General features: G+C 43.9%; 1 protein-coding gene, 1 long non-coding RNA gene and 1 other non-coding gene across 3 annotated transcripts in view; 2 read left to right on the top strand and 1 right to left on the bottom strand.

Moving 5' to 3' along the window:
• Window positions 1-23803, bottom strand: part of LOC110538772 (serine/threonine-protein kinase/endoribonuclease IRE1) — a 29284-nt gene extending 5481 nt beyond the window's left edge. Inside the window, exons 1-14 of the mRNA XM_090197101.1 lie at window positions 23409-23803; window positions 18289-18409; window positions 13021-13054; window positions 12602-12674; window positions 11988-12060; window positions 10378-10500; window positions 8355-8456; window positions 5763-6024; window positions 4426-4504; window positions 2875-3034; window positions 2466-2581; window positions 2165-2368; window positions 575-818; window positions 282-372 (exon numbers count right to left, since the gene is read on the bottom strand). Of these exons, the coding sequence (XP_090053227.1) occupies window positions 282-372; window positions 575-818; window positions 2165-2368; window positions 2466-2581; window positions 2875-3034; window positions 4426-4504; window positions 5763-6024; window positions 8355-8456; window positions 10378-10500; window positions 11988-12060; window positions 12602-12674; window positions 13021-13054; window positions 18289-18409; window positions 23409-23489 (1763 nt within the window). The 5' untranslated portion in view covers window positions 23490-23803. The remainder of the gene's footprint in view (window positions 1-281; window positions 373-574; window positions 819-2164; window positions 2369-2465; window positions 2582-2874; window positions 3035-4425; window positions 4505-5762; window positions 6025-8354; window positions 8457-10377; window positions 10501-11987; window positions 12061-12601; window positions 12675-13020; window positions 13055-18288; window positions 18410-23408) is intronic.
• An 11-nt stretch (window positions 23804-23814) lies between these two features.
• Window positions 23815-24891, top strand: LOC149978959 (uncharacterized). The gene is made up of 4 exons (XR_016486043.1): window positions 23815-24065; window positions 24152-24265; window positions 24470-24584; window positions 24774-24891. It is a non-coding gene; the product is annotated as an uncharacterized LOC149978959 (long non-coding RNA).
• Window positions 24892-24922: 31 nt separating this feature from the next.
• LOC149978958 (small nucleolar RNA SNORA50) lies at window positions 24923-25064 on the top strand. Its single transcript, XR_016486159.1, has one exon. It is a non-coding gene; the product is annotated as a small nucleolar RNA SNORA50 (small nucleolar RNA).
• Window positions 25065-25353: the final 289 nt, after the last annotated feature.

The following is a 25353-nucleotide window of genomic DNA, read 5'->3' as shown; positions in this document are numbered from 1 at the left end:
TAGTAGAACATTCCTAAACAGACACTTTACAAAGAAAGGTTGAGTTCTTGTCTGTATGTTTGTAAAACTGAACATTCATCAAAGTAAATGAAAAACGAAGGTTGTGTCCCAATTCTCTTCCCACTTGCACAGAAATAATGGGGATGCGGCCAAAGACTCTGGAGAGTCTATATGACGAGTAGAGATGATTGAACGACTAACTGAGCAGCCTCAAAAAGGCACTTGACTTTCATTTCACTTTGTTACAAAATGTAGATACATTAGCCTGGGGTGAGACTTACTTATACACGATGGTTCCCTCTGCACCGTGTCCCAAAACATTTTTGGGACGGAACATTATCTTTCCAACTCTGACCATGTTGGAGTCCTCATCTGATGAACCATAAAAAAAGCACATCAGATATTGGAATCAGAAGAGTATATCTCTCCTTTTCAAAACAATTGCCAGGCATCAAGATGAACAGAGCAGTGCTAGACCTACTGTAAGTGTGTGAGTGAGTATCTGTGAGTAATTGTGTGCGCATTAATGTGTGTTGTCTTTATCAATGTGTGTATCCACTTGTGTCCTCCATACCTCCGTCCTCGTGCTCGTTGGCGGAGCTGCCCAGCTCGGGCACAGACAGGTTGGAGTGGTTGGATGCACGGGGGGTGATGTTGGGGGTGCCGTTGGGACTGCTGTGGTCTGAGTCAGCGTCCGGGGTCAGCAGGGGCAGGTCGGTCCCTGGGGGAGAGAACGGCTGTCTCCTCAGGAGATCCAGCCGCTCATCCAACTGCCTCTGGAACTGTTCATGCTGCAGCTGCTGCTGTTTGTGAACACTCTGGGAGAGGAGAGATGGAGAAGAGGGTGTGTGTAAACCAGAAGTACATGTATAAGTGAGCTATAGTGTTCAAGTTAGGTTTGTGTTATATCCATAACTCAGCATTTCAACTAAACTGTGGCTTTACTTCATACATTTAACACAGAGCCTACCATCATACTGGAACTAAACTGTGGCCTTACTTCCTACATTTAACAGAGCCTACCATCATACTGGAACTAAACTGTGGCCTTACTTCATACATTTAACACAGAGCCTACCATCATACTGGAACTAAACTGTGGCCTTACTTCATACATTTAACACAGAGCCTACCATCATACTGGAACTAAACTGTGGCTTCCTACATTTAACACAGAGCCTACCATCATACTGGAACTAAACTGTGGCCTTACTTCATACATTTAACACAGAGCCTACCATCATACTGGAACTAAACTGTGGCTTCCTACATTTAACACAGAGCCTACCATCATACTGGAACTAAACTGTGGCCTTACTTCATACATTTAACACAGAGCCTACCATCATACTGGAACTAAACTGTGGCCTTACTTCATACATTTAACACAGAGCCTACCATCATACTGGAACTAAACTGTGGCTTCCTACATTTAACACAGAGCCTACCATATTACTGGAACTAAACTGTGGCTTCCTACATTTAACACAGAGCCTACCATCATACTGGAACTAAACTGTGGCCTTACTTCATACATTTAACACAGAGCCTACCATCATACTGGAACTAAACTGTGGCTTCCTACATTTAACACAGAGCCTACCATCATACTGGAACTAAACTGTGGCCTTACTTCATACATTTAACACAGAGCCTACCATCATACTGGAACTAAACTGTGGCTTTACTTCATACATTTAACACAGAGCCTACCATCATACTGGAACTAAACTGTGGATTCCTACATTTAACACAGAGCCTACCATCATACTGGAACTAAACTGTGGCTTTACTTCATACATTTAACACAGAGCCTACCACCATACTGGAACTAAACTGTGGCCTTACTTCCTACATTTAACACAGAGCCAACCATCATACTGGAACTAAACTGTGGCCTTACTTCATACATTTAACACAGAGCCTACCATCATACTGGAACTAAACTGTGGCTTCCTACATTTAACACAGAGCCTACCATCATACTGGAACTAAACTGTGGCTTCCTACATTTAACACAGAGGCTACCATCATATTGGAACTAAACTGTGGCTTTACTTCATACATTTATGTCACTCATGTTCAGCTTGTTGACTGACAATTTGTACAGCCAGGTAGTAACAGCCATACACCAGATCACCACTAGGTGTCAGTGCTCCCTCACCTTGGGGTAGATGATGATGAAGGCTACCCAGCCAGCCAGGAGGAAGGTGCTGAAAATGATGGTGGCCATGTCTTTAAGCATAGAGTCCACAGGGGCCTCCACCCTCACCTGTGAGGTTCGCCCCGGCTGCTCCTGGATGGAGGTGACCGCCGGGGGGCTGGGGCCCACAGTGGGGCCTTCTCCCATGTCACTCTCATTCACCTTCTAGAGGAGGACGAGGGAGAAGATATTTTTTATACCCCAACAAAATCAAATCAAAGAGGAGAGGTTAGTTGGCATGCTGAAGGACTGAAACACACACCTCCTCTAGGGTCTTCTCTGTGGTGGGGGGGATGACATTGCCCTGCTGGCGTGGGATACTGTCAGGGAACTTCTCCAGGATCTTGTTATGGGCATCAGGAGGCGTCTCATGATGACCTGGGAGAGAAACGCATCCAACCAGCATCAGCATCATCACTGTGATGATATTACAGTGTGTGTAATAACATCTATAACATCAATAACATATTCTTAAATCATTATCATGCTGACATCACTGAAAACCAACTTCCATCCTTATTCTACAGCCACAACTGCATTGAAGTGTATGGACTTGGACAATGCTTGTGTTCCACATTTGAGAACTAACTGAGCATCCAGCAGAGGGCACTATAATAACACAAGGTAGACACTGGGGAGGGGGGAAAATGCACAAGAGGAGTGTTCTCTACCTATGAGGAGCAGGTGGTTCCTCATGAAGTTGATGCGGTTGCGTTCCCTCAGGGCAGAGTTGAATTTGACGCTGGTCCTGGGGGTGATCACACACTCCTCCTCCATTGTTACCTCCTGGCTGTTAGGACCCTCCAGCATGGGGAAGGTGCTGCCGCGGGGCTACAGGAGACACACAAACCACTAGATTATGGAACTTTTTTTAAACTAGGGAAGTCACCTAGTGATTGACATCCTTTTCAAGTACTAAGTAGTTCAATGTTAATATACACTAACTGGCCCAAAATATGTGGCCACCTGCTCATCGAACATCTCATTCCAAAATCATGGGCGTTAATATGGAGTTGGTCCCCTTTTTGCTGCTATAACGGCCTCCACTCTTCTAGGAAGGCTTTCCACTAGGTGTCGGAACATTGCTGCAGGGACTTGTTTCCATTAGGCCAAAAGAGCATTATGCACTGATGCTGGACGATTAGGCACTGATGCTCGCAGTCTGCGTTCCAATTCATCCTAAAGGTGTTCGATGGGTTTGAGGTCAGGGCTTTGTGCAGCCCAGTTAAATTCTTCCACACTGATCTCAAATCATTTCTGTATGGACCTCTCTTTGTGCACAGGGGCATTGTCATGCTGAAACAGGAAAGGACCTTCCCCCAAACTGTTGCCACAAAGTTTGAAGCACAGAATCGTCTACAATGTCATTGTATGCTGTAGCGTTAAGATTTCCCTTCACTGGAACTAAGGGGCCTAGCTCAAACCTTGAAAAACAGCCCTAGACCATTATTCCTCCTTCACCAAATTTTACAGTTGGCACTATGCAGTCGGGCAGGTAGTGTTCTCCTGGCATCCACCAAATCCAGATTCATCTGTTGTACTGCCTGATGGTGAAGCGTGATTCATCTCTCCAGAGAACGGGTTTCCACTGCTCCAGAGTCCAACGGTGGCGAGATTTACACCACTTCAGCGACGCTTGGCATTGCACATGGTGACCTTAGGCTTGTGTGCCTATTTCATGGAGCTCCTGATGAACAGTTCTTGTGCTGATGTTGTTTCCAGAGGCAGTGTGGAACTCGGTAGTGTTGCAACCGAGGGCAAGTGATTTTTATGCGCTACACGCTTCACCACTCAAAAAGCTGAATCCACTCATTTGAAGGGGTGTCCACATGTAGTTTAATGTTGTTAAATGTTGACAGAAACTAATACATCCTTTACTACTTAGAAGGAAACTGAAATAAGTGGGATGTCAATATCAAACGGATTACGTCAAATTAATCTCAACATCTTATTGTAAATAGATAGAAATAAGGGGTCTTGCTGATACTATCTCATGTTCCTCTGTGCTGCAGGGACCCAGGCCTGAGGGGATTGTGACCTGGGTTGTGGTCAGGTAAACAATCAAACCAACACTAGTGCAGGTCCCTGTGACTTTTAACTCACATCTTTGATCTTGGGCTAAGAGATCAGCTCCCAGAAGCTTCCAGTTGTTTGATGATGTTCTAGATTCTAGACGGAATGTCACATTTTGTTCTAACACAGAAGAGCCTAGTGCCACTCACCACGACCGTGACCCCATCATGCACCAGGGAGGGCGATGCGTACAGGCTGGTGGAGTACTTGCCTACGTAGAGTGTGGCCCTGTGAAGACAACAGAACAGGATAGTCTTAATGTTAGCTTTAAACAAGGAAGAGAAGCCTAATAGTCTACCTCAACCAGGACATTTAGAATAGGGAGATTCTCTATTATACTGTAGACCGCTTTGACTTGAGTCAGAAAACTGCACTATTTGTTACAAACAGACAATTTCACACACACACACTACAAGATCACCCACTGAAACTCTTATTTCTCCTTTCTTCTGAAATCTGGTGTAAATAGAAGTACAGAACTGTATTGTGAAACCATGACTGAAAGAGTCCATCTGTGTTGGTTAGATATGTATCACTTTATGAACAAATGAAACACCTCTACAAGTCCTGACTACACCACCACTGGCTCATGCGATCATCAAACATAGATATAAAGAGATCTTCAATACACCCCATCAATGATTCAGAGCCCTGGAATGCATATCAAAGCTCTAACACGAGATGGGGCCAACCCCTGTTCTCAGGATGGGGAGATCAATCGTAACACGTGCTGCTTGCAAAATCAACTTACTCAACCCATCAGAAATTACTTGTGAGACTTCAAGAGTTCAGTTAAAGCATTTTCAAAGGGGCCCCTGTTAACAAAATAAATGCCTTGAAGGAAAACAGAGATCCGGAGTAAATTATTTAATTAATCATAAGAGAGAAGGAAGTGGCTAAATAAGCGTGAAACTAATTCAACAGAAGTCAAAGGAGAATGGTCTTGGCAGAAATGCTGTGGCAAATGCTAAAGGGGAGAGGCTCTGCTTGGAGTCTTGCTGAGCATAGACTGGAGCTGGTAGAAACCAATCAACATTGTTTATAGAAAAGGGTGGGGCTTCTATTCCTAACCCATCAGGACAGAATCCTCAACTCAGATATGCAAATATATACAGTACCAGTCAAAAGTTTGGAAACACCTGCTCATTCAAGGGGTTTTCTTTATTTGTTGCTATTTTCTACATTGCAGAATATATGTGTATGCACATTCAATGCCCATGGCTATGGGAAGATTTGCATGAAAGTTCAAGCTAAAACAGTAGTCCGCTCTACACTTTAAAATACCCACCCCTGGGGGTATTTACTATAGACAAACAATGACATGAGGGTAAAATGGACACAAGTGACAATGAAAAAGTTTCATCCAATTGTCTGTGTTTTTCTATGAAAGCATAAGACACCTACAAAGTCATTTCTTAAGTCAGGGTTGTGCCTCCATAGCTGAGTAACTAAAGGGAAGCCACTGTCGATCACACAGTCTACTTACATGAGTTTGTTTTTGGGCTTCTTCTCCTTGGGGAAGGGATACTTCCACTGTGTGATGCGGCCCACCTCGCCTGACATGAAGGTGAGGTAGCGCAGCGTTTCCACAGCGACGTTGGTGAGAGGCACCTTGCGCAGGCCCTCGCGCTGCCATATGTACATGGCCACCACGGGGGAGTTGTAATTCTGGATCCACTGGACGTCACCCGACTCACTGTCCACTGTCACCACCAGCCCGTCACCATTGGAGACAAAGTGGGCCATCTCTATAAGGGGAAGGGGAGAGGAGGGGGGTTACGTAAACTGGGTGTACGTATTGCATCATTGCAACTATGTGAAAGATGACGTGAGGTGGACAATACACATATATAGAAAGAGGTAGAGAGGGAAAGAGATGGAGATGTGAGGAGAGGGAGAGAAACGTGAGGAGAGAGAGGAGAATCATACACTGCTCAAAAAAATAAAGGGAACACTTAAACAACACAATGTAACTCCAAGTCAATCACACTTCTGTGAAATCAAACTGTCCACTTAGGAAGCAACACTGATTGACAATAAATTTCACATGCTGTTGTGCAAATGGAATAGACAAGAGGTGGAAATTATAGGCAATTAGCAAGACACCCCCAATAAAGGAGTGGTTCTGCAGGTGGTGACCACAGACCACTTCTCAGTTCCTATGCTTCCTGGCTGATGTTTTGGTCACTTTTGAATGCTGGCGGTGCTTCCACTCTAGTGGTAGCATGAGATGGAGTCTACAACCCACACAAGTGGCTCAGGTAGTGCAGCTCATCCAGGATGGCACATCAATGCGAGCTGTGGCAAGAAGGTTTGCTGTGTCTGTCAGCGTAGTGTCCAGAGAATGGAGGCGCTACCAGGAGACAGGCTAGTATAACAGGAGACGTGGAGGAGGCCATAGGAGGGCAACAACCCAGCAGCAGGACCGCTACCTCCACCTTTGTGCAAGGAGGAGCACTGCCAGAGCCCTGCAAAATGACCTCCAGCAGGCCACAAATGTGCATGTGTCTGCTCAAACGGTCAGAAACAGACTCCATGAGGGTGGTATGAGGGCCCGACGTCCACAGGTGGGGGTTGTGCTTACAGCCCAACACCGTGCAGAACGTTTGGCATTTGCCAGAGAATTCGCCACTGGCGCCCTGTGCTCTTCACAGATGAAAGCAGGTTCACACTGAGCACGTGACAGACGTGACAGAGTCTGGAGACGCCGTGGAGAACGTTCTGCTGCCTGCAACATCCTCAAGCATGACCGGTTTGGCGGTGGGTCAGTCATGGTGTGGGGTGGCATTTCTTTGGGGGGCCGCACAGCCCTCCATGTGCTCGCCAGAGGTAGCCTGACTGCCATTAGGTACCGAGATGAGATTCTCAGACCCCTTGTGAGACCATATGCTGGTGCGGTTGGCCCTGGGTTCCTCCTAATGCAAGACAATGCTAGACCTCATGTGGCTGGAGTGTGTGTCAGCAGTTCCTGCAAGAGGAAGGCATTGATGCTATGGACTGGCCCGTCCGTTCCCCAGACTTGAATCCAATTGAGCACATCATGTCTCGCTCCATCCGCCAACTCCTGGACAGTCTGCGGTGCAACGTGGCGTTGGTGGATGGAGCGAGACATGATGTGCTCAATTGGATTCAGGTCTGGGGAACGGACGGGCCAGTCCATAGCATCATAGCATCCATCCACCAACGCCACGTTGCACCACAGACTGTCCAGGAGTTGGCGGATGCTTTAGTCCAGGTCTGGGAGGAGATCCCTTGGGAGACCATCCGCCACCTCATCAGGAGCATGCCCAGGCGTTGTAGGGAGGTCATACAGGCACGTGGAGGCCACACACACTACTGAGCCCCATTTTGAGTTGTTTTAAGGACATTACATCAAAGTTGGATCAGCCTGTAGTGTGGTTTTCCACTTTAATTTTGAGTGTGACTCCAAATCCAGACCTCCATGGGTTGATACATTTGATTTCCATTGATAATTGTTGTGTGATTTTGTTGTCAGCACATTCAACTATGTAAATAAAAAAGTATTTCATAAGAATATTTCATTCATTCAGATCTAGGATGTGTTATTTTAGTGTTCCCTTTATTTTTTTGAGCAGTGTATTTAATATTAGTTTCCTTTGATATTGGATGATGTTCAATAGTAATATGTTGTGAGGATAATGACAGTAGAAAATCATCTCCCTGGATCTATGTCCTATGAGATATGCTTTCAACCAGAGAGCAGGACGATATCAGTAACACAATACTCGTTAGTATCATGGCAAGGAAACAAAAACACGAAGCGGATTTAACTTCTTTAGGAAAACAGCCCTGATGTTGGAAACAAACATCATTGTTGTCATCCAGATTCACACGTATTTATTTTCCAAGCTATAGCACACAATATGTTACATCCAGCAGGTTTTTACAGGACCAAAGAGTTACATCTGCTTCCTGTTTTCATTTTTACCATGGAAAATATATTGTGATACTGGCATCATCACAGCCCTACCAGACAGCAGGTCTCAAACAACTCAGTCTCTCACATACATAGCCTACATTCAATGTCGCTATCGAGAGATATAAACGCATGTCTTACTGTATCTGGTGTCGTCGTCAGGCAGCGTGGAGGCGTAGTCGAAGTAGGTGGCATTCCAGCGGAGCTCTCTACTCTTGGTGTCGTACATGGTGATAGTGTACTCTGGGGAAGGGACAACATCATATACTGTAGCCTAGAACATGTAGGATATGCCAGAGTAGTGAAACTAAACTCAGCAGGACTCAACCCATGGTGATATTGTGCTTTGGGAAGAAATGGTGAGAGCGCTCATTAAAACTATACAGCTATGGTGACAACACTGGCCAAATTCATGTTCCCCTGACAGAGGTATCCCACGTCTCCATGTCTCAAAGCATTTATACTTCTTGGACTGCTGCCCTGGCAGCCTGACCTTTACAACCGCCATAAATATCTACAACAAGCCACATACAAGTCATCTAAAGTGACATCAAAATTAAGCGGATGCCATAGGACACAGGGTATGACAGATCACCGCAGTAATAACTGGGATTACAAATGGGCATGGAAGTAGAGTAGCATTTCCAAGGCAGTAAAGTTGCCCCTAATCGCTGATCAGATTCACATTTTCCCCTCTAATGGTTAAGGTTCGGATTGGGGGAGGGGAGCTGATCCCAGGTCTGTAAAGGGGATGTGAATGAGGATGTGGAAAATTAAACCCAGGGAGAGAAATTTCACTTGCTTTGGCAATGTAAACATATGTTTCCCATGCCAATAAAGCCCCTTAAATTTATATTGAATTGAAAAGAGGCTTTGCGTTGATGCCAGACTTTTACATAAGTGCCATTAGCAGAGAGGGTTGAGGCGTCCGCATGCTCCCCAGCTGAAACAGTTCAGAAGAGCTTGTGCATATATTATTACATTTTGTGACGTTTTCGTTTGTTTTGGACTTCAGTGAGGGTTTTTGTGTGTTTGGGCACACACATTTCTGTCTGGACGCAAGACGAAGTCGGTAGCCGAAGTCTACGCCCCTTCGTCTGAGATTGGTCAACAGTAGGGACTCTTCAATAAAGTCTGTTGTCATTCGACGAGCGACGACTCATTTTCATACACATTGTTTAATTGAGAAATAATGCACCAAACATCTTAGTTAGATTCAAAATTGGGCAACAAAGACCTCCTCGACAAAAAACGTAATGAAATGACAGATTCCTTGAGTTAGATTAATTCTGACTATTTTGAGGAAGTGTACACTGACTACGCTGTCTCAAAAATGGACAAATAGTACAACAGCTGCTTTTTTCTAGTTCGGTTCGCCTAGCTGACTTCGGCTAGCTGCCAGCTGAACAGCATGTTGCCTTTAGACAGTACAAACAAATTAGCTGGGATAAGATACCTATGGAGATTAAGTAAGTAGATTTGGGACTGTGGGGAAAGGATAGGTAGGGCTGACCAGGTGAAGCCAGGAAGAGGCAGGGATGTAGAGGGGACAGGGGTTGGGGGCAAACGGGTCTATCCGTAGAAACGAATAGACAGAACACATCTCTATGAGCCTGGGCCTGTGGCTTTTTATTTTACCCCTTTTTCATGGTATCCAATTGTTTTAGTAGCTACTATCTTGTCTCATCGCTACAACTCCCGTACAGGCTCGGGAGAGACGTCATGAAAGTCGTTGAAAGTCATGTGTCCTCCGATACACAACCCAACCAAGCCGCACTGCTTCTTAACACAGCGCGCATCCAACCCGGAAGCCAGCCGCACCAATGTGTCGGAGGAAACACCGTGCACCTGGCAACCTTGGTTAGCATGCACTGCGCCCGGCCCGCCACAGGAGTCGCTGGTGCGCGATGAGACAAGGATATCCCTACCGGCCAAGCCCTCCCTAACAACACTGGGCCAATTGTGCGTCGCCCCACGGACCTCCCGGTCGCGACAGAGCCTGGGCGCGAACCCAGAGCCTGCGACAGAGCATGGCACAGCGCCCATAACTACTGCGCCACCCGGGAGGCCCAGTGCCTTAAGGGGGAGAAGTGAATAATTAATATCCCATGGAGATGTTTAGACCCCAAGCCAGCTAGGTGTAGGCTGGGCTACAGGTGCCTACCGGTGCGTCCCAGGTAGAGCAGGGAGGAGGAGGGACACAGCATCTCAGCAAAGGAGGAAGTGAGGGTCTGCTGCTTCTCCCCTGTCAACAGGTCCACCACGTACCACAGGTCCTGCTTCTTACCTGCGCATATACACAAAGTGATACAAAAACAGACATAAGGACATCATGAGGACACAAACACATGGACACAATAGGGCTGGGTGATATATATTGAATTCATTTGTTTGTTTGGGAGTTTATGTCCACTTCTCGTGTCTTTTTGGTCTCGTCTCCTTTTCATGCTCAGTTTCAGTCCCACGTGGCATTGCGTACCACTAGGAGCATTTTAGCCAAAGCCTATTATTCAAGCTGTCTAGTCTGTGTTTTAATAAATATGCAATAAGTATAAAAACACAAATATATAAGGAATTGGCAACTCATTCTCATTCTCGGTAGGCCACTTGATTTCAACATCTGGCTAGCATGCTGTTCAAACAGTTGGAGACGGACAGAAGGGTGTGTTCATAACAATTCAACTGTTCTATCTAGTCAACTACCAAATAGATCCAAGTTAGCTAAACTTGAAATATAAATATTAACTGGATACTCACTAACACGTGGGCTTGTAATTGAGAGAATGTGTATGAGACCCGTGTTAATGCTCTATAATGCCTGCTACAAGAAGTGAATCCTTATTATGCATGGTTCTTTTTAGGCCACATCGCCCAGCCCTAGGAAACACAGAGCAGTCAGCCTAATAACATTGTAAAAACCTACTTGTCTCTGGTCTGAAAGCAGAGCCATACATGCAGTTGAACCACATTCAATCTGAGTTGTTTATTATGCTTATTATACTTTGAGTGAATGGGAGGGACAGAGGGCGGGCAACCTCAGTTAAGTAAAGGTGGGCTAGACAAGCACCCAGCATTCTCCCAGGGGGTAATGGGTGTTAACCTACCTATAGTCTTATTAAAAACACCCCATGCCCTGGTAGTGCACTGTCTCCCTATTGTGTTGGTGAAGGGAGTGACACTAATCGTTATTCTGGCTGGACTGTAATAACAACGCCTGATGGATTACGAAACAGTGTCCCATCTGCAGTGCTGGTGGCCCCACCCGTGAGTAAGATGTTGTTGGCTGAGCTGCTCCTCAAACTGACTTTGCAGGACGGCTTTAGACTGAAGATTATGGTTGTCTGTCTAGCACAATGTAAGGTGAAAATTGCCATTGGCCAACAGGTTTGACAATTAACACAGAAAATTCTCCCTTTGTGCTCGCAGTGGCTTCAGTGAATGGGTGTGAAAACTTCCATTCCATCCATTTTCTCCGCTGAACAATGGCACGGTAGATAGATTACGGTCACGCAGTATATTCAAAGGAGCAGGAGTTATGATGACCGTGAGGTGAAAGGAATGGAAATGTAGTATAACGTCTTTTAGTTCTAACAAGATTCTATTCATTCATTAGAGGTCAGCCTGATCGGGTAATTGAACGGTAGTCCCGCTTGGTAGAGTAGATAACCATGACAACGTAGTCCAAACGGTTCCTGGTCTGTTCTAAATGTCTACATGTCATGTCAGTGTGTGTGTGTCGTCATATACTCCAGGTCTGAGAGCTGGAAGAGTTACCCATGTAGATGATCCCGTCAGAGCTGCGGCAGGGTGACGCCTGGACCAGCTCAGGTATGGTGAAAGGCAGTTTCTGTGGAAAACAGGGAAATGTCCATTGGCCCACTCATAAGCATGTTTACTGTGAGTGTATCAATATCAAGGGGTCAGTGTTGAGCAATGCCATTTCATCACAAACCATATACTCACTCACAATCTCACACAGACTCTGCTACTACAACCACGCCAAACAGAAATATGATGTGCGCGCACACACACACCTATGTGCACTACATGTTTTGCGTGACTTGCTTATCACCTGTGGTTGGCAGATATGTAGAGGCCTTCTAGAGAAAGAGGAAACTGTCAGTTCCTCTCTAGTGAGGGGTGACCCTGTTAGTCTAATAAGGGGGTTCAGTGGTTCCTCTCTAGTGAGGAGTGACCCTGTTAGTCTAATAAGGGGGTTCAGTGGTTCCTCTCTAGTGAGGAGTGACCCTGTTAGTCTAATAAGGGGGTTCAGTGGTTCCTCTCTAGTGAGGAGTGACCCTATTAGTCTAATAAGGGGGTTCAGTGGTTCCTCTCTAGTGAGGGATGACCCTGTTAGTCTAATAAGGGGGTTCAGTGGTTCCTCTTACAGTCAGTCCCTCGTTGTTCTTCCCTCCTAGAGAGTACAGGCTGCCATCGTTAGGGTCAGGCAGAAAAGCTGGCCTACGGCGAGAGAGAGAGATGGGGTAGAGAATGTTAACACTCCGACAGATCATACATAATTCAAAGTGAAGTGTGCTGTGACACCTGTGCACTATAGGCCTAAATAAAGTTGGATTTGATTGTTGGATAGGGCTTACACATTGTCAGATCAGTCATCAATGAACCTGGTTGTATTTTGAATAGAGTAGTCTTATTGCTCAAGCAGAACAGGACAAAAAAACAGTTATGCATGCTCAGCACATTGTGTTAATTTCCTGTTGCACTCAATACACTATGACACCCAAACTGACAGACTCGCACACACACACAAAAACTGACAAACACACACAGTCTTCAGGATACTTACTCCGCCACATGCGTTGGAACCTGCAGAACAGGATCTGTCCACAGAAGAAAACGGAAGAAAATGTGCCTTTCAGTCATCAGTGCCATGAATAGTACACTACAAATGATGACAGTACCGGTTGATCAAGAATCAGCAGCATGTATACAGTACACAATATGAACCACTACACTGCTGTCTTTCCTGTTTGAATATAAACCCCAGTTCTTCAGTTCATAAACGATTACTCCCAAACACAGAATTAACTCAGAAGGTTTACTGAAAACTTTAAGGTCAGGGACCTTTCACTCTCTGATCTTGAGAAAGGAAGAATTAAGGATCCAGCTTTAATATCGCAAATAATTTAAATTTTGCTCCTAAATTAATCTTTGTGTGCGCCTATATTTTTCAACTTACGCCACACATGCTCCTTGTAAAAATTGTCAGCATCGACCCCTGCATTGTTGGTCTCAGGTTAAGCGTCTCCTTAAACCACACTTGTCCTAACTGATAAAAGGCCAACGCCCCTTATTTAGCTAATGACAACAGTATAGCCTAAATAAACAGTGGCCAGTAGCCCACAGGGGACACATTAATACTCACTGTAAAGGCCCAGGTCGTATTCTGAACTTCGCAGCTAGAAATGTATTGTATAGAGCGGACATGATTCCCTATTCTACATGATAGAGAAGCAGGTCATATATTACTATCTGAATGTCCTGTAATGTCGCACCCCACTGAATGTGATACAGCACCCAGGCCACCCTGCCAAACTGGCACACACAGGGACCAGGGCGTAATGACATTACTACTAGACAAACACACACAGCGGCAGCGGAGTCCACAAGGTCAGCCAGATGGAACCTCTGCTCTGACTGGCAGAGGTCTGTGCTGGGTGGTTTACCTGGAACTGCGTTTACACAGGTAGCCCAATTGTGTGATGACATCTTTTACGGACGACCATGCAGGAGATGTATATATTTTTTAGTAGAACGTTTTCAATTCAATTCAAGGGGCTTTATTGGCATGGGAAACATGTGTTAACATTGCCAAAGCAAGTGAGGTAGATATACAAAAGTGAAATAAACAATACAAATTAACAGTAAACATTACACATACAGAAGTTTCAAAAGAATAAAGACATTACAAATGTCATATTACGTATATATACGGTGTTGTAACAATGTACAAATGGTTAAAGTACAGAAGGGAAAATAAATAAGCATAAATATGGGTTGTATTTACAATGGTGTTTGTTTTTCACTGGTTGCCCTTTTCTTGTGGCAACAGGTCACACATCTTGCTGCTGTGATGGCACACTGTTATTTCACCCATTAGATATGGGAGTTTATCAAAATTGAGTTTGTTTTCGAATTCTTTGTGGATCTGTGTGTTTTCTCCATTTGTAACGATAAGAGAGCCGTGTTCCGACCTCAATGTTCTTTCCCTTCACTGAATATGCACCTCACCTGATAGCGTAACTGTTTGGGAGGACACACTGACTAGTAATGTGTGTGTTGTTGTATGAATGAGTATACTTGGCCGGTGTGTCAAATGTCACTGGTAGGTGCAGCAGGGTCAAGACAGCGATGCATCGTTTTATCCACGCCTACCATTTATCCTAGCAACATTCAAAGCCGCGCTGATTGGTCAGAGTTAAGTTGTTCCTGCGTTTTGAAAGAACAAACGCTACAGACAGAATCGCCTCCAAAACATTGCCATCCATACTTTGCATTTCCCCTGAATTTGGATATGAAGTTGCATTTAACTATGTAGCTTTTTAGTTAGTGACTGCAACCAGCATGATTGACCAGATGGATAGCATTGACATCATGGATAGTTTAATTGTTTTTGGAGATAAGTAAGATGTGACTTATACAGTGCCTTGCGAAAGTATTCGGCCCCCTTGAACTTTGCGACCTTTTGCCACATTTCAGGCTTCATCATAAAGATATAAAACTGTATTTTTTTGTGAAGAATCAACAACAAGTGGGACACAATCATGAAGTGGAACGGCATTTATTGGATATTTCAAACTTTTTTAACAAATCAAAAACTGAAAAATTGGGCGTGCAAAATTATTCAGCCCCCTTAAGTTAATACTTTGTAGCGCCACCTTTTGCTGCGATTACAGCTGTAAGTCGCTTGGAGTATGTCTCTATCAGTTTTGCACATCGAGAGACTGAAATGTTTTCCCATTCCTCCTTGCAAAACAGCTCGAGCTCAGTGAGGTTGGATGGAGAGCATTTGTGAACAGCAGTTTTCAGTTCTTTCCACAGATTCTCGATTGGATTCAGGTCTGGACTTTGACTTGGCCATTCTAACACCTGGATATGTTTATTTTTGAACCATTCCATTGTAGATTTTGCTTTATGTTTTGGATCATTGTCTTGTTGGAAGACAAATCTCCGTCCCAGTCTCAGGTCTTTTGCAGACTCCATCAGGTTTTCTTCCAGAATGGTCCTGTATTTGGCTCCATCCATCTTCCCATCAATTTTAACCATCTTCCCTGTCCCTGCTGAAGAAAAGCAGGCCCAAACCATGATGCTGCCACCACCATGTTTGACAGTGGGGATGGTGTGTTCAGGGTGATGAGCTGTGTTGCTTTTACGCCAAACATAACGTTTTGCATTGTTGCCAAAAAGTTCAATTTTGGTTTCATCTGACCAGAGCACCTTCTTCCACATGTTTGGTGTGTCTCCCAGGTGGCTTGTGGCAAACTTTAAACAACACTTTTTATGGATATCTTTAAGAAATGGCTTTCTTCTTGCCACTCTTCCATAAAGGCCAGATTTGTGCAATATACGACTGATTGTTGTCCTATGGACAGAGTCTCCCACCTCAGCTGTAGATCTCTGCAGTTCATCCAGAGTGATCATGGGCCTCTTGGCTGCATCTCTGATCAGTCTTCTCCTTGTATGAGCTGAAAGTTTAGAGGGACGGCCAGGTCTTGGTAGATTTGCAGTGGTCTGATACTCCTTCCATTTCAATATTATCGCTTGCACAGTGCTCCTTGGGATGTTTAAAGCTTGGGAAATCTTTTTGTATCCAAATTCGGCTTTAAACTTCTTCACAACAGTATCTCGGACCTGCCTGGTGTGTTCCTTGTTCTTCATGATGCTCTCTGCGCTTTTAACGGACCTCTGAGACTATCACAGTGCAGGTGCATTTATACGGAGACTTGATTACACACAGGTGGATTGTATTTATCATCATTAGTCATTTAGGTCAACATTGGATCATTCAGAGATCCTCACTGAACTTCTGGAGAGAGTTTGCTGCACTGAAAGTAAAGGGGCTGAATAATTTTGCACGCCCAATTTTTCAGTTTTTGATTTGTTAAAAAAGTTTGAAATATCCAATAAATGTCGTTCCACTTCATGATTGTGTCCCACTTGTTGTTGATTCTTCACAAAAAAATACAGTTTTATATCTTTATGTTTGAAGCCTGAAATGTGGCAAAAGTTTGCAAAGTTCAAGGGGGCCGAATACTTTCGCAAGGCACTGTATCAAGTGTTATCGCTAGCTTACATCGCCGATTGGGTTGAAGCTGTCTAGTAGTGCGTTGACCACACTAGGAGTTCGAAGTGTTTACAAAATGACTATTGAGATACTTAGCTACATTACATTTGTGCTGGTACGCAACTAAACGAGATGCTAGCTCCATTCATTCACCATTACTGACAATAATGTAATGTTAGCCATCTACAGTAACTTGTTGCTTGCCTTTAGTTAGGATAATTTCAAAACGAAGCCGCGGAACTCCCGCGGGTTCGTGGCATGGCACGCACGAGCAAACTACGAACTCCCAGTTCGCCGGGATACCTCTTCAGCTATCTTCCGCGTATTTACTTAATCAGTATCTCCGAACTCTGACCAATCAGCACGGCTTTGAATGTTGCTAGGTTGCTTGTGGGCGTGGTTTGGCCCCATAAAAAGGACACACCAGGGATGGGACCCATGCCAACCCTGGGTTGGATCCTACCTGCTGGGCCTGAGTGACAGGTTCCTACCTCCCTCCAGGCTCCTTCTGTGGGCATTAGTCAGTTAGGCCTCAGGGAAGACCTGCCTATCTCCTGGATGTGGGCTTTAGTTAGTTAGGCTTCAGGGAAGACAGCAGATGTTTGAGAAAGGCGACCTGGTGCTATCCCTGTCAATGTTCATATTAAAAGGGCCTTTTGAGGAAACACAGGGCTCAGATGGGACCAATTCCATATTCTCATGTTTATTAATGATGTTATACAGTATCAGGTGTGACTCGCTGGTTTGACATGAAAGGTCAACCATTTGTGATCCACCGTTTCCCTGTTATTCAGCCCATCTGATACGGGTTGCATGTGTTGTTCACCTTGAATCCAAAATGGAGTTTCAGTAACGTTACTAGCCTAGCTACATGACTTCTAGTAAATAGACCCTGCATTAGTATGCTAATCATACCAATGCTCATTCTGACCATGTAACCTCAGACAGGGTGTTTAGATGTTTTTTTTTTATTGTCATGTGCACAAGCAAGTACAGTGAAACGCCTTTCTTGCAAGCTCTCTTCCAACAACGCAGTAATCATTATCAGTAGTACTATAAAATAAAGTAGAAAGAACAAAAACAAGAGAAATATAAATACAGCAGAGCAGTTCACCCCTGCCTATTATGGCTGACCACGATTAAAGGCTATATCTGTCCCACTCTCTCCAGGTTAATGATTACCAGGTTAGCATGCGTGAGCAAAGAGTTCACTGCATTTACTCATGCGCCGGGAGAGCAGAAAATACAGTAAAAACACCCACCATTATCTAAACCCAGAAATGCCTCAAAAATGCCATTTACACAGTGAAAAATAATCTGTCAATACATCCCTTTATGAGAGGTAGGCCTGAGAATAACACAGTTACCATAGTTTATGATCGACAGCCTACTCCCACGCTCACTAGAGCAGTGTTGATTTCTCTAACCATTCAGTACCTCAATAGCTGTAATTACAGTATTAGTACATGCAATGATACGCAGCTGAGGTAAAAAAAAGTAGGCCGACACGTGCATTCTTCCCACTGCCTCGTACACTGTGTGATTAGTTCTGAAAATAATGTTTCTGTTCTGAATCTGGTTTCCACCATTCAACAAAAGACGAAATAGAGCTCGTCTTCACTTTCACAAACTAAAGGGGCCTCGATTGTGATCCTTGTGGAACAACAATGGCACTTTGTTTCACAGGTGTAACTCAAACAGCAGCTAAAGATTGATAGAGACAAACAAAGGCGCTAGTGAATTACTCAGGACTCTCCTCTTCTTCCTTACCCTCTTTCAGCGTCCATTTGATAGAGCCTGATTTCTTGCTGACGGCGTGTAGGTTTCCATCCAGGGTGGACACAAAGAGCAGGCTTTCGGGGAGGGAGACGGTGCTGGCGCGGCAGAAACTCTGCAAGACAGAACACAAAATACTGTAAAAGCACATCTATAGGGGAACAGAAGATAGTCTTCTTAGTGGTATTCAACATAAGCCAAGGGCCTAATCTTAGTATTCACCTCTTTCAAAAATAATTTCATCTACAGATAATGCAAGTACCTTCTGTTGACCAAAGAGATCTGGCCATATCAGCCCTGATATGACCATGGCCTCTATGGCTAGACACTATAATAATGGAAACTATAGCCATAGAGCCAAGGACGCATGTGTGCCGTTGTATTGTATACGTGATGAATAATGAACGGTTGCAACTAATTAAATGGTGGTATTATTGAACACTGATTCATAATCAGTTTGATCATACCTAACTATAAAATAGTCTACACTACATAGGAGTACAGGCAATGTGCTGCCATAATAGAGAGCAGTTTATAAGGCCCCAGAGGAATGCCAATACTGAGAAGGACTGTTCAGGAGTGCCGGAGCGGCAGGGTAGCCTAGTGGTTAGAGTGTTGGACTAGTAACCGAAAGGTTGCAAGTTCATATCCCCGAGCTGACAAGGTTCAAATCTGCCCCTGAACAGGCAGTTAACCCACTGTTCCTAGGCCACCATTGAAAATAAGAATTTGTTCTTAACTGACTTGCCTAGTTAAATAAAAGGTAAAAAAAAAACTGAATATACATCCTACTAGACTGGGACGTGGGGAGGAAGGCTAGGTAAGGGTCAGGACTGGGAGACTGAAGAGTGGGGAGGAAGGCTAGGTAAGGGTCAGAACTGGGAGACTGAAGAGTGGGGAGGAAGGCTAGGTAAGGGTCAGGACTGATAAAGCAAGCATGGTCGGCTTGCTTTACTGTGGAACTCAGGGAGAAATGTGTTTCTCAGTCACCGCACAGACAAAGAGTGGGCTGAGATGGACATGTGAATGTGTTTCTCTCCAGTCCTTCTCACTCTCTCTGGGAGAGGGACACAAGCCCACATGGGCAGACTTTGACTGGGTTCAGTAGAAAAACATGGACAGCAATTTTGGCAAGAAGGAATGAAACAACCGAAAATGTAAGTGGGTGTATGCCGCGCCTGAATCACTGACCACACTTTAAGCTCTGACAGAGGCCCGGTCAAGCCAAGGGGGTGTTTCTTTCCTTAGAAGTCTCTGTGGTCAGTGAGTGCAAGGGATCTTAAAAAAAAAAAACATCACACTGATATGCGATACGTAGTCTTCATTTTGATTTTGGCACAGGAAGAGGCCGGGTGGGAGTGTCTGTACTGTAGAGTGCTCTGGCTGCTCAAGGGTTTTGACTAGATGGGATACAGCTTTTGTAAAAAAAACAACCTTTCCCTAGCAGGTTAGGATAATTAGCATAGCAGGTTAAGGTTAGGAAGGGTTAGGGATAGCTAAAATACACCAAAAACATAAAAACATATTTTGACATTCATTTCACAAAAGCTATACATCTCTTATAGCCATGACCCAGCTAAAGGAGGCAGCTAGGGCCAGAGGGATTTTAATACCGTGCATGACTTGTGTGTGTACAAACCTACTCCACTAACCCCACCCCCACTCTTCCAGCCAAACCAAAGTTAGAACAGTAGAACATAGAATTTAATGTCTTAATTCAATGGGATGAAACATCCCCTCCAAAGGGCACTCAGGATAGTATAACTAGTCCCTGCTGTTTCTGTTAAAGGCAGATCACTGATCTATAATTACTCCAGGCCCTACCCAGCACTCAGACACTTACAAGGGAGAACTAGGCCTAAGTGCTGTTAGGCCAGAAACCAATGTGCCCCCCCCCCCCACATCACAACCAGCAAGCCAGGGCCTGAGGAGCACATGGCATCCAGAACAAACAGAGTACACTTCAGTGAATCACCCCTGGCCTTCTATGAATCAGACAGCCTTGTTATGTTGTCTTCCTCCCAGCCGTCTACAGTCTACGAAATTGACCAGACCAAACACACTCGGCCTGCTGGAGTAACGAAAGAAACCCAAGGGTACTGTATGAAGCTAGGCCTATCTGATGAAATCAAAGCAATTATAACCTAACCACGTGACTTAGGTGCTGTTTGCTAGCTACAGCTCATTTATTTAGCAGTTTATCTAAAAATGTCTATGGTATATAAAAAAAAGAAGAAAGCGTGTGTGTTTCTGGGTTTGTTTGTTCAGTTAACCCTGCTGTAATCTTACAGTCTACACACCGGAGAGAGCTTGTGTCAATACTGGACACCTGTGGTTGTTCCCACTGGCTTATCACCTCATAAGAACAGTACCAGGAACAGTAAAACAATAACCATCAATGTCAATGTATTATTATTCATCCCCACAAACCTCCAGCCTGCTCTCAGTTTCAAAATCAACATCTCTGGAACATCTGTCGGACGGTTGGAGTTTGTGAGAAGCAGCACTCTGTACGAAACAACGTTTAACACCTTCAGGCCTAAAAGTACATCCTTGGGACATCTGTACGCGGTTGTTAGGCTATACGGTATGATTGATAGTATAGAGGAGGGGAGTTCAGTTCTATACTGGTCTGTATCTGGGAGCGGGAGTAGAGAGAAAAGGTCATTGGAGCAGGCCCCGTTTGGTTTACATGTCATAATGCTTTTTACCAGGGAAAGAAGTCAGACATTGCGTAACACTGCTAGGGTTACATAATATACCCAAACCTGGCGAAACAATTCTTGGCAGGTTCCGAGCTTTCACTCTGCCTCTGCAATGAGGCCATGTTCCATTAGAGAGACAGAATGAACATGCCTAAGAGTTTTCAGGCAGTGGTATCAGGTACATGTGATTGGCAGGTTTCCCACCATCAGTCAATAGGAATCAAAGCCTTCCAGGGAAGAGGGAACACAAAGGAGGGGCAAACAAGTAGTCTTTCAGAGTAATGTAATGCTACTGATGCTTAGAGCTAAAGGTCTCACTGGTAGAGACCGGTGAGAAAGTGTATTATTCTTTTTTTTACATTGCATCTAGGCTTAGGCCTAAATGTTCTCAACCACTACTGGAACCACTAAGAGAGGAGGCACTAGCCTACAGAATTCATAGGCCCAATCAAAAAGAGAGTGAAAAACATTGACAATAGATGCACCCTCCAGAAGGGACATGGAGAACAGAAACCGGACACGGTACAAGCTGCTTCAGAAATACTTAGTGGAACTGAATGTAGAAATGACCTTCCAACCTAAATCTGCAGGATCCCTGTTAACTGACCTATTATATCAGAACAGACCATTGCCTTGAAGAGGTGTTATTGACAGCAAATTTGACAATTTGCACAAGGTAATTAATGCTCGACTCTAGCAAGTGCTTTATCAACCTTGCCTCCATTAATTCACCTTCAATGGAACATTTCCAAAACAGTCTGAATGTTTCCTCCCATTTGTAGACTCGCTGTAGCGCTCACAGTTTGTGTGCAGGCATGAATTAAGACAGGAACTGATGACGCTCATTATCTGGTGACCACAGATCAAAATCTAAGAGGAAATGTGTTTTTTGAAAAGGTGAGGAAATTAAACCTACATGGTGTACAAATGGCCATGCATGACCAGGTTATGTATATTTTGTGTTGAACAACCTGCGTGTCCCATCTTGAGCATCTTGCCCTCAACACCACCTTGCATTAAATTTCACTGTGGTTTTATTTTAATTGTCTACTTGTTTTGCCCACATGCAATGCACACGTAGGCAGGTCAGATGGCCAGATATTAGTGTGTGCAGAGACTTAAAACATCAAGCATGTTTGTTTTGTGATTTCTCTGTGCATGGCCATTTGAGCTCCCTTCCACTTGTCAAAACCAGTGGCACCGTCTCTGCCGCAGCTTCACGTAGACCCTAATACACCCGCACAAAGTGCCTGCACAGCCATTGGCCTTGTGATAAGATAGGACGCACACACAGTCAAACAGAACATACACAGACTGAACTCTGTCTATACGCACATGGTAGCACGGCCTGCAAGTATAACTGGGACAATAAACTGAAAATTAGCAACACCAACCAAACCGACCACTTATCATGGACATTTTGCTGATATCATTCATTAAATACCCTATAAGGGCCTACTAGAGAAATGTGAAGTTTTAAATTAAATACATTTTCTAATATGGGTGATTGTTGATGGGAAACTGATAGCTACAACATTTAAAGTATTATTATTAAGGGTAATAAATGAAAATAAAAAACTGTCCCACATTAATGTTAAACTTATAGTTCAATGTATTGTTATCATGACAATAGTCAATTTATCGCTATATGGATTTTTGCCCAGCTCTACCTACAAGTCTGACTGCAAGAGTATGAGCACAACCAGAACAAGCATGCTGAATTACTAGGGCACTGAGTGTGTTAAACAAACATCCCTGCACTGCTATTCATAAAGATACATGTTGGATAGCTACATTTTGAAAGCACTATCACAATATTTTTATTTTATGTTTTAGAAATAAACATTTAACACAGAGCAATGGGCTTGCTCCAGCAACCAGTGAGGTGGTGGAACTTCACCTGGTTGGTCTTTACTGACAGACTCTTTACACGGGGGTCTAAAGTCTAATCGTATCAATTTAGCTAGGGTCCCCAGCCTGGCTCTAATGCCTTGGCTTCATCTTATGGCATGGTTAGATTACCCAACTAGTGTGACTTAATGGGTACGTTGTTGAATAAATGCGGTACAATACATTTATCTGTAATTTTACCCCTACTACAAAAACAGGAGACTAGCTAATACTACTACTTCAAGCAATTTAACAACATACTATATTGGCCTTAGCTTAGTTGGAGTCGACACTAGTTAACTAGGCATAAAATATATAACTGGTTGTTAGCTAGCCAACCAGCCAAGTATACTAGCTAACGTTAGCTAGCTAATAACCATTTAGCCAAAAATATCAGCTAGCTAACGAGTTGTAAATATTAGCTAGGTGTTAACCCCTAAACCCATTAGCTAACTAGTTAGCCAATATGCCAATTCCTCCCACTAAGGTTCAGTATCGTAAGTTAGGTTAGCTACTTACCATTTGAAGTGGGTCAATACTACACAGTAACGTGAATATGCACCACAATAGGGCCCGACTGCTAACCGTCCAGTCCATCATACAGTCCAGACGGGGTAGTACGAGTTACATAGAATGCAATGCGTCGATACAACCAAGTTTTAAAGAGGCATTCCCAAAGAGTTACGATATCAAAACATTTCAGTTTGTCTGTGGCGTTGCTACTCTTCTTGCTTCGGTAATCAAGTGTTACTGGCTCTGTGCCGGTCCAACTTGCATCTTCCTGAAATGAATATGTGGGTGTTGGACTTAGATTGCGAAGTCCGAAACAGTGGAGGAGGGGGGGGGGGGGATTCTAGGATGTCTCTCCACCAATAAGTACACAGCTAGCTACCGGATATGCTTTGCAAGCAAGTATAAATTCGTCGGGGGTCTTCCGGTCACATTATATCAAGCAAGAGGAACATGGAGCGTATGTCTGATTACAGACGCATGGCTCAGTCTGTGCAGACTAAACTCGACATTTGTTTACCCATATTGTTTGATGGACGCTATAAGATTATACATTGAAAACTGTAGTGAGTGAATGTCAATTAATCCCTATTATGTAATTTGGCAAGGAACTCAGTAAAAAGGCCAGTAGCTAATGGCTAACTAGCTACTTACGACTCGTTCAAGGTAAGGTTAATTTATTGACATCTGGATTGACTTTAAACATCCTTGATGCTAAATCATTTCGTTAATGTTTTGATTCTATTCCCCAGGAAAGTCGGAGGCCATTACGAGCACCACAATCATGTGCGGAGATTGCGCACGTGGTCCGCAGCATGGCCCTCGAGTCCACGTTGGGACCATGGAACCTCTTGTGTTCTCTTGAGGTTGTTGCATGCAATGGCAATCCAATAACCATAGAAAATATCCGTTGTTGTATGAATGATGTTTTAAAGCGTTAGACTTCTGATTGACAGTGAAGTTGACTTTTGTTGTTCTGACTCATAACCCAGGCATGGACATCAATGTGGTTGTCTCCAGTCTTGGTGAATAACTTTTTGTTGTGCTTATTTTTGCCTTTGCGACTTTAGGGAATCGTAGAGTTAATGTGGCTTGTCTTGGAGCAGGAGACGTGTAAGCCATTAACAGCGTGGCTCCTTTCTACGAAGGAACCCTGCATCGTTCAGGTTTCCCTCAAAGACGAAGGTGAATGAATACTGTGATCTCGACATTTGTAGTGCAATGGCGGGGGTTTATGAATGATGATTAATGCGTTAGACTTCTGATTGATGGTGAAGTTACCTTTTGTATTCTGACATAACCCATTCTCATATCAAACTGACTGTCTGTTTGAAATAGTAGGCTTATTTGTGCCTTTTTTTCCCATGGATCTAGATGCAGTCATGGGAGTCCAATGTGGTGCAAAATGAATACCAGGGAGAGACTTCAACTGATACAATTCAATTTCTTGAACATTATTCAGTTGTCCAATAAAGTCATATTTGTAGTGGAATGTTTTGTGTTTTCATTTATATCGTAACTGTATGCACTGTCTTTGAACCAGCAGAGCCCCCTCCATGGCTCTGTAGGCCAAGCTACAGCTGCAAGAACAAATCAAAGGCTTGTTATAACTGGGGTTACTTGGCATTTCATCCCAAGTTTCTCTTTTAAATGCAACTCACATCTACTCACTAATATTTGTCGTGTGTTCTGATCTTTAACCTGAATACTTGATGATTTTGAAGTACCATTCCCTAACTTTAGAGCTACAAGGAATAAACCAGTATTATATATTGTTATAGGCAGATTAACTCAACTTATTATTTTTTTTTCCTGCATATTTATTCAGTGACATTTTAACCTGTTGTGTGATCTGTACACATGGGCAAATGTCCCTATAACTCAAAAGCAGTCACTATGGCCCAAACAACCACTCATTAGTTTGAATGGGCCTAGGATGAGGTACTGTTGTCAA

Source organism: Oncorhynchus mykiss, chromosome 13 (genome assembly GCF_057628025.1).
Source record: "Oncorhynchus mykiss isolate SJ-2025 chromosome 13, ASM5762802v1, whole genome shotgun sequence".
NCBI classification, from domain to species: domain Eukaryota; kingdom Metazoa; phylum Chordata; class Actinopteri; order Salmoniformes; family Salmonidae; genus Oncorhynchus; species Oncorhynchus mykiss.
The sequence above is the reverse complement of the archived record's forward strand: the minus strand, read 5'-3'. Positions and strand labels throughout refer to the sequence as shown.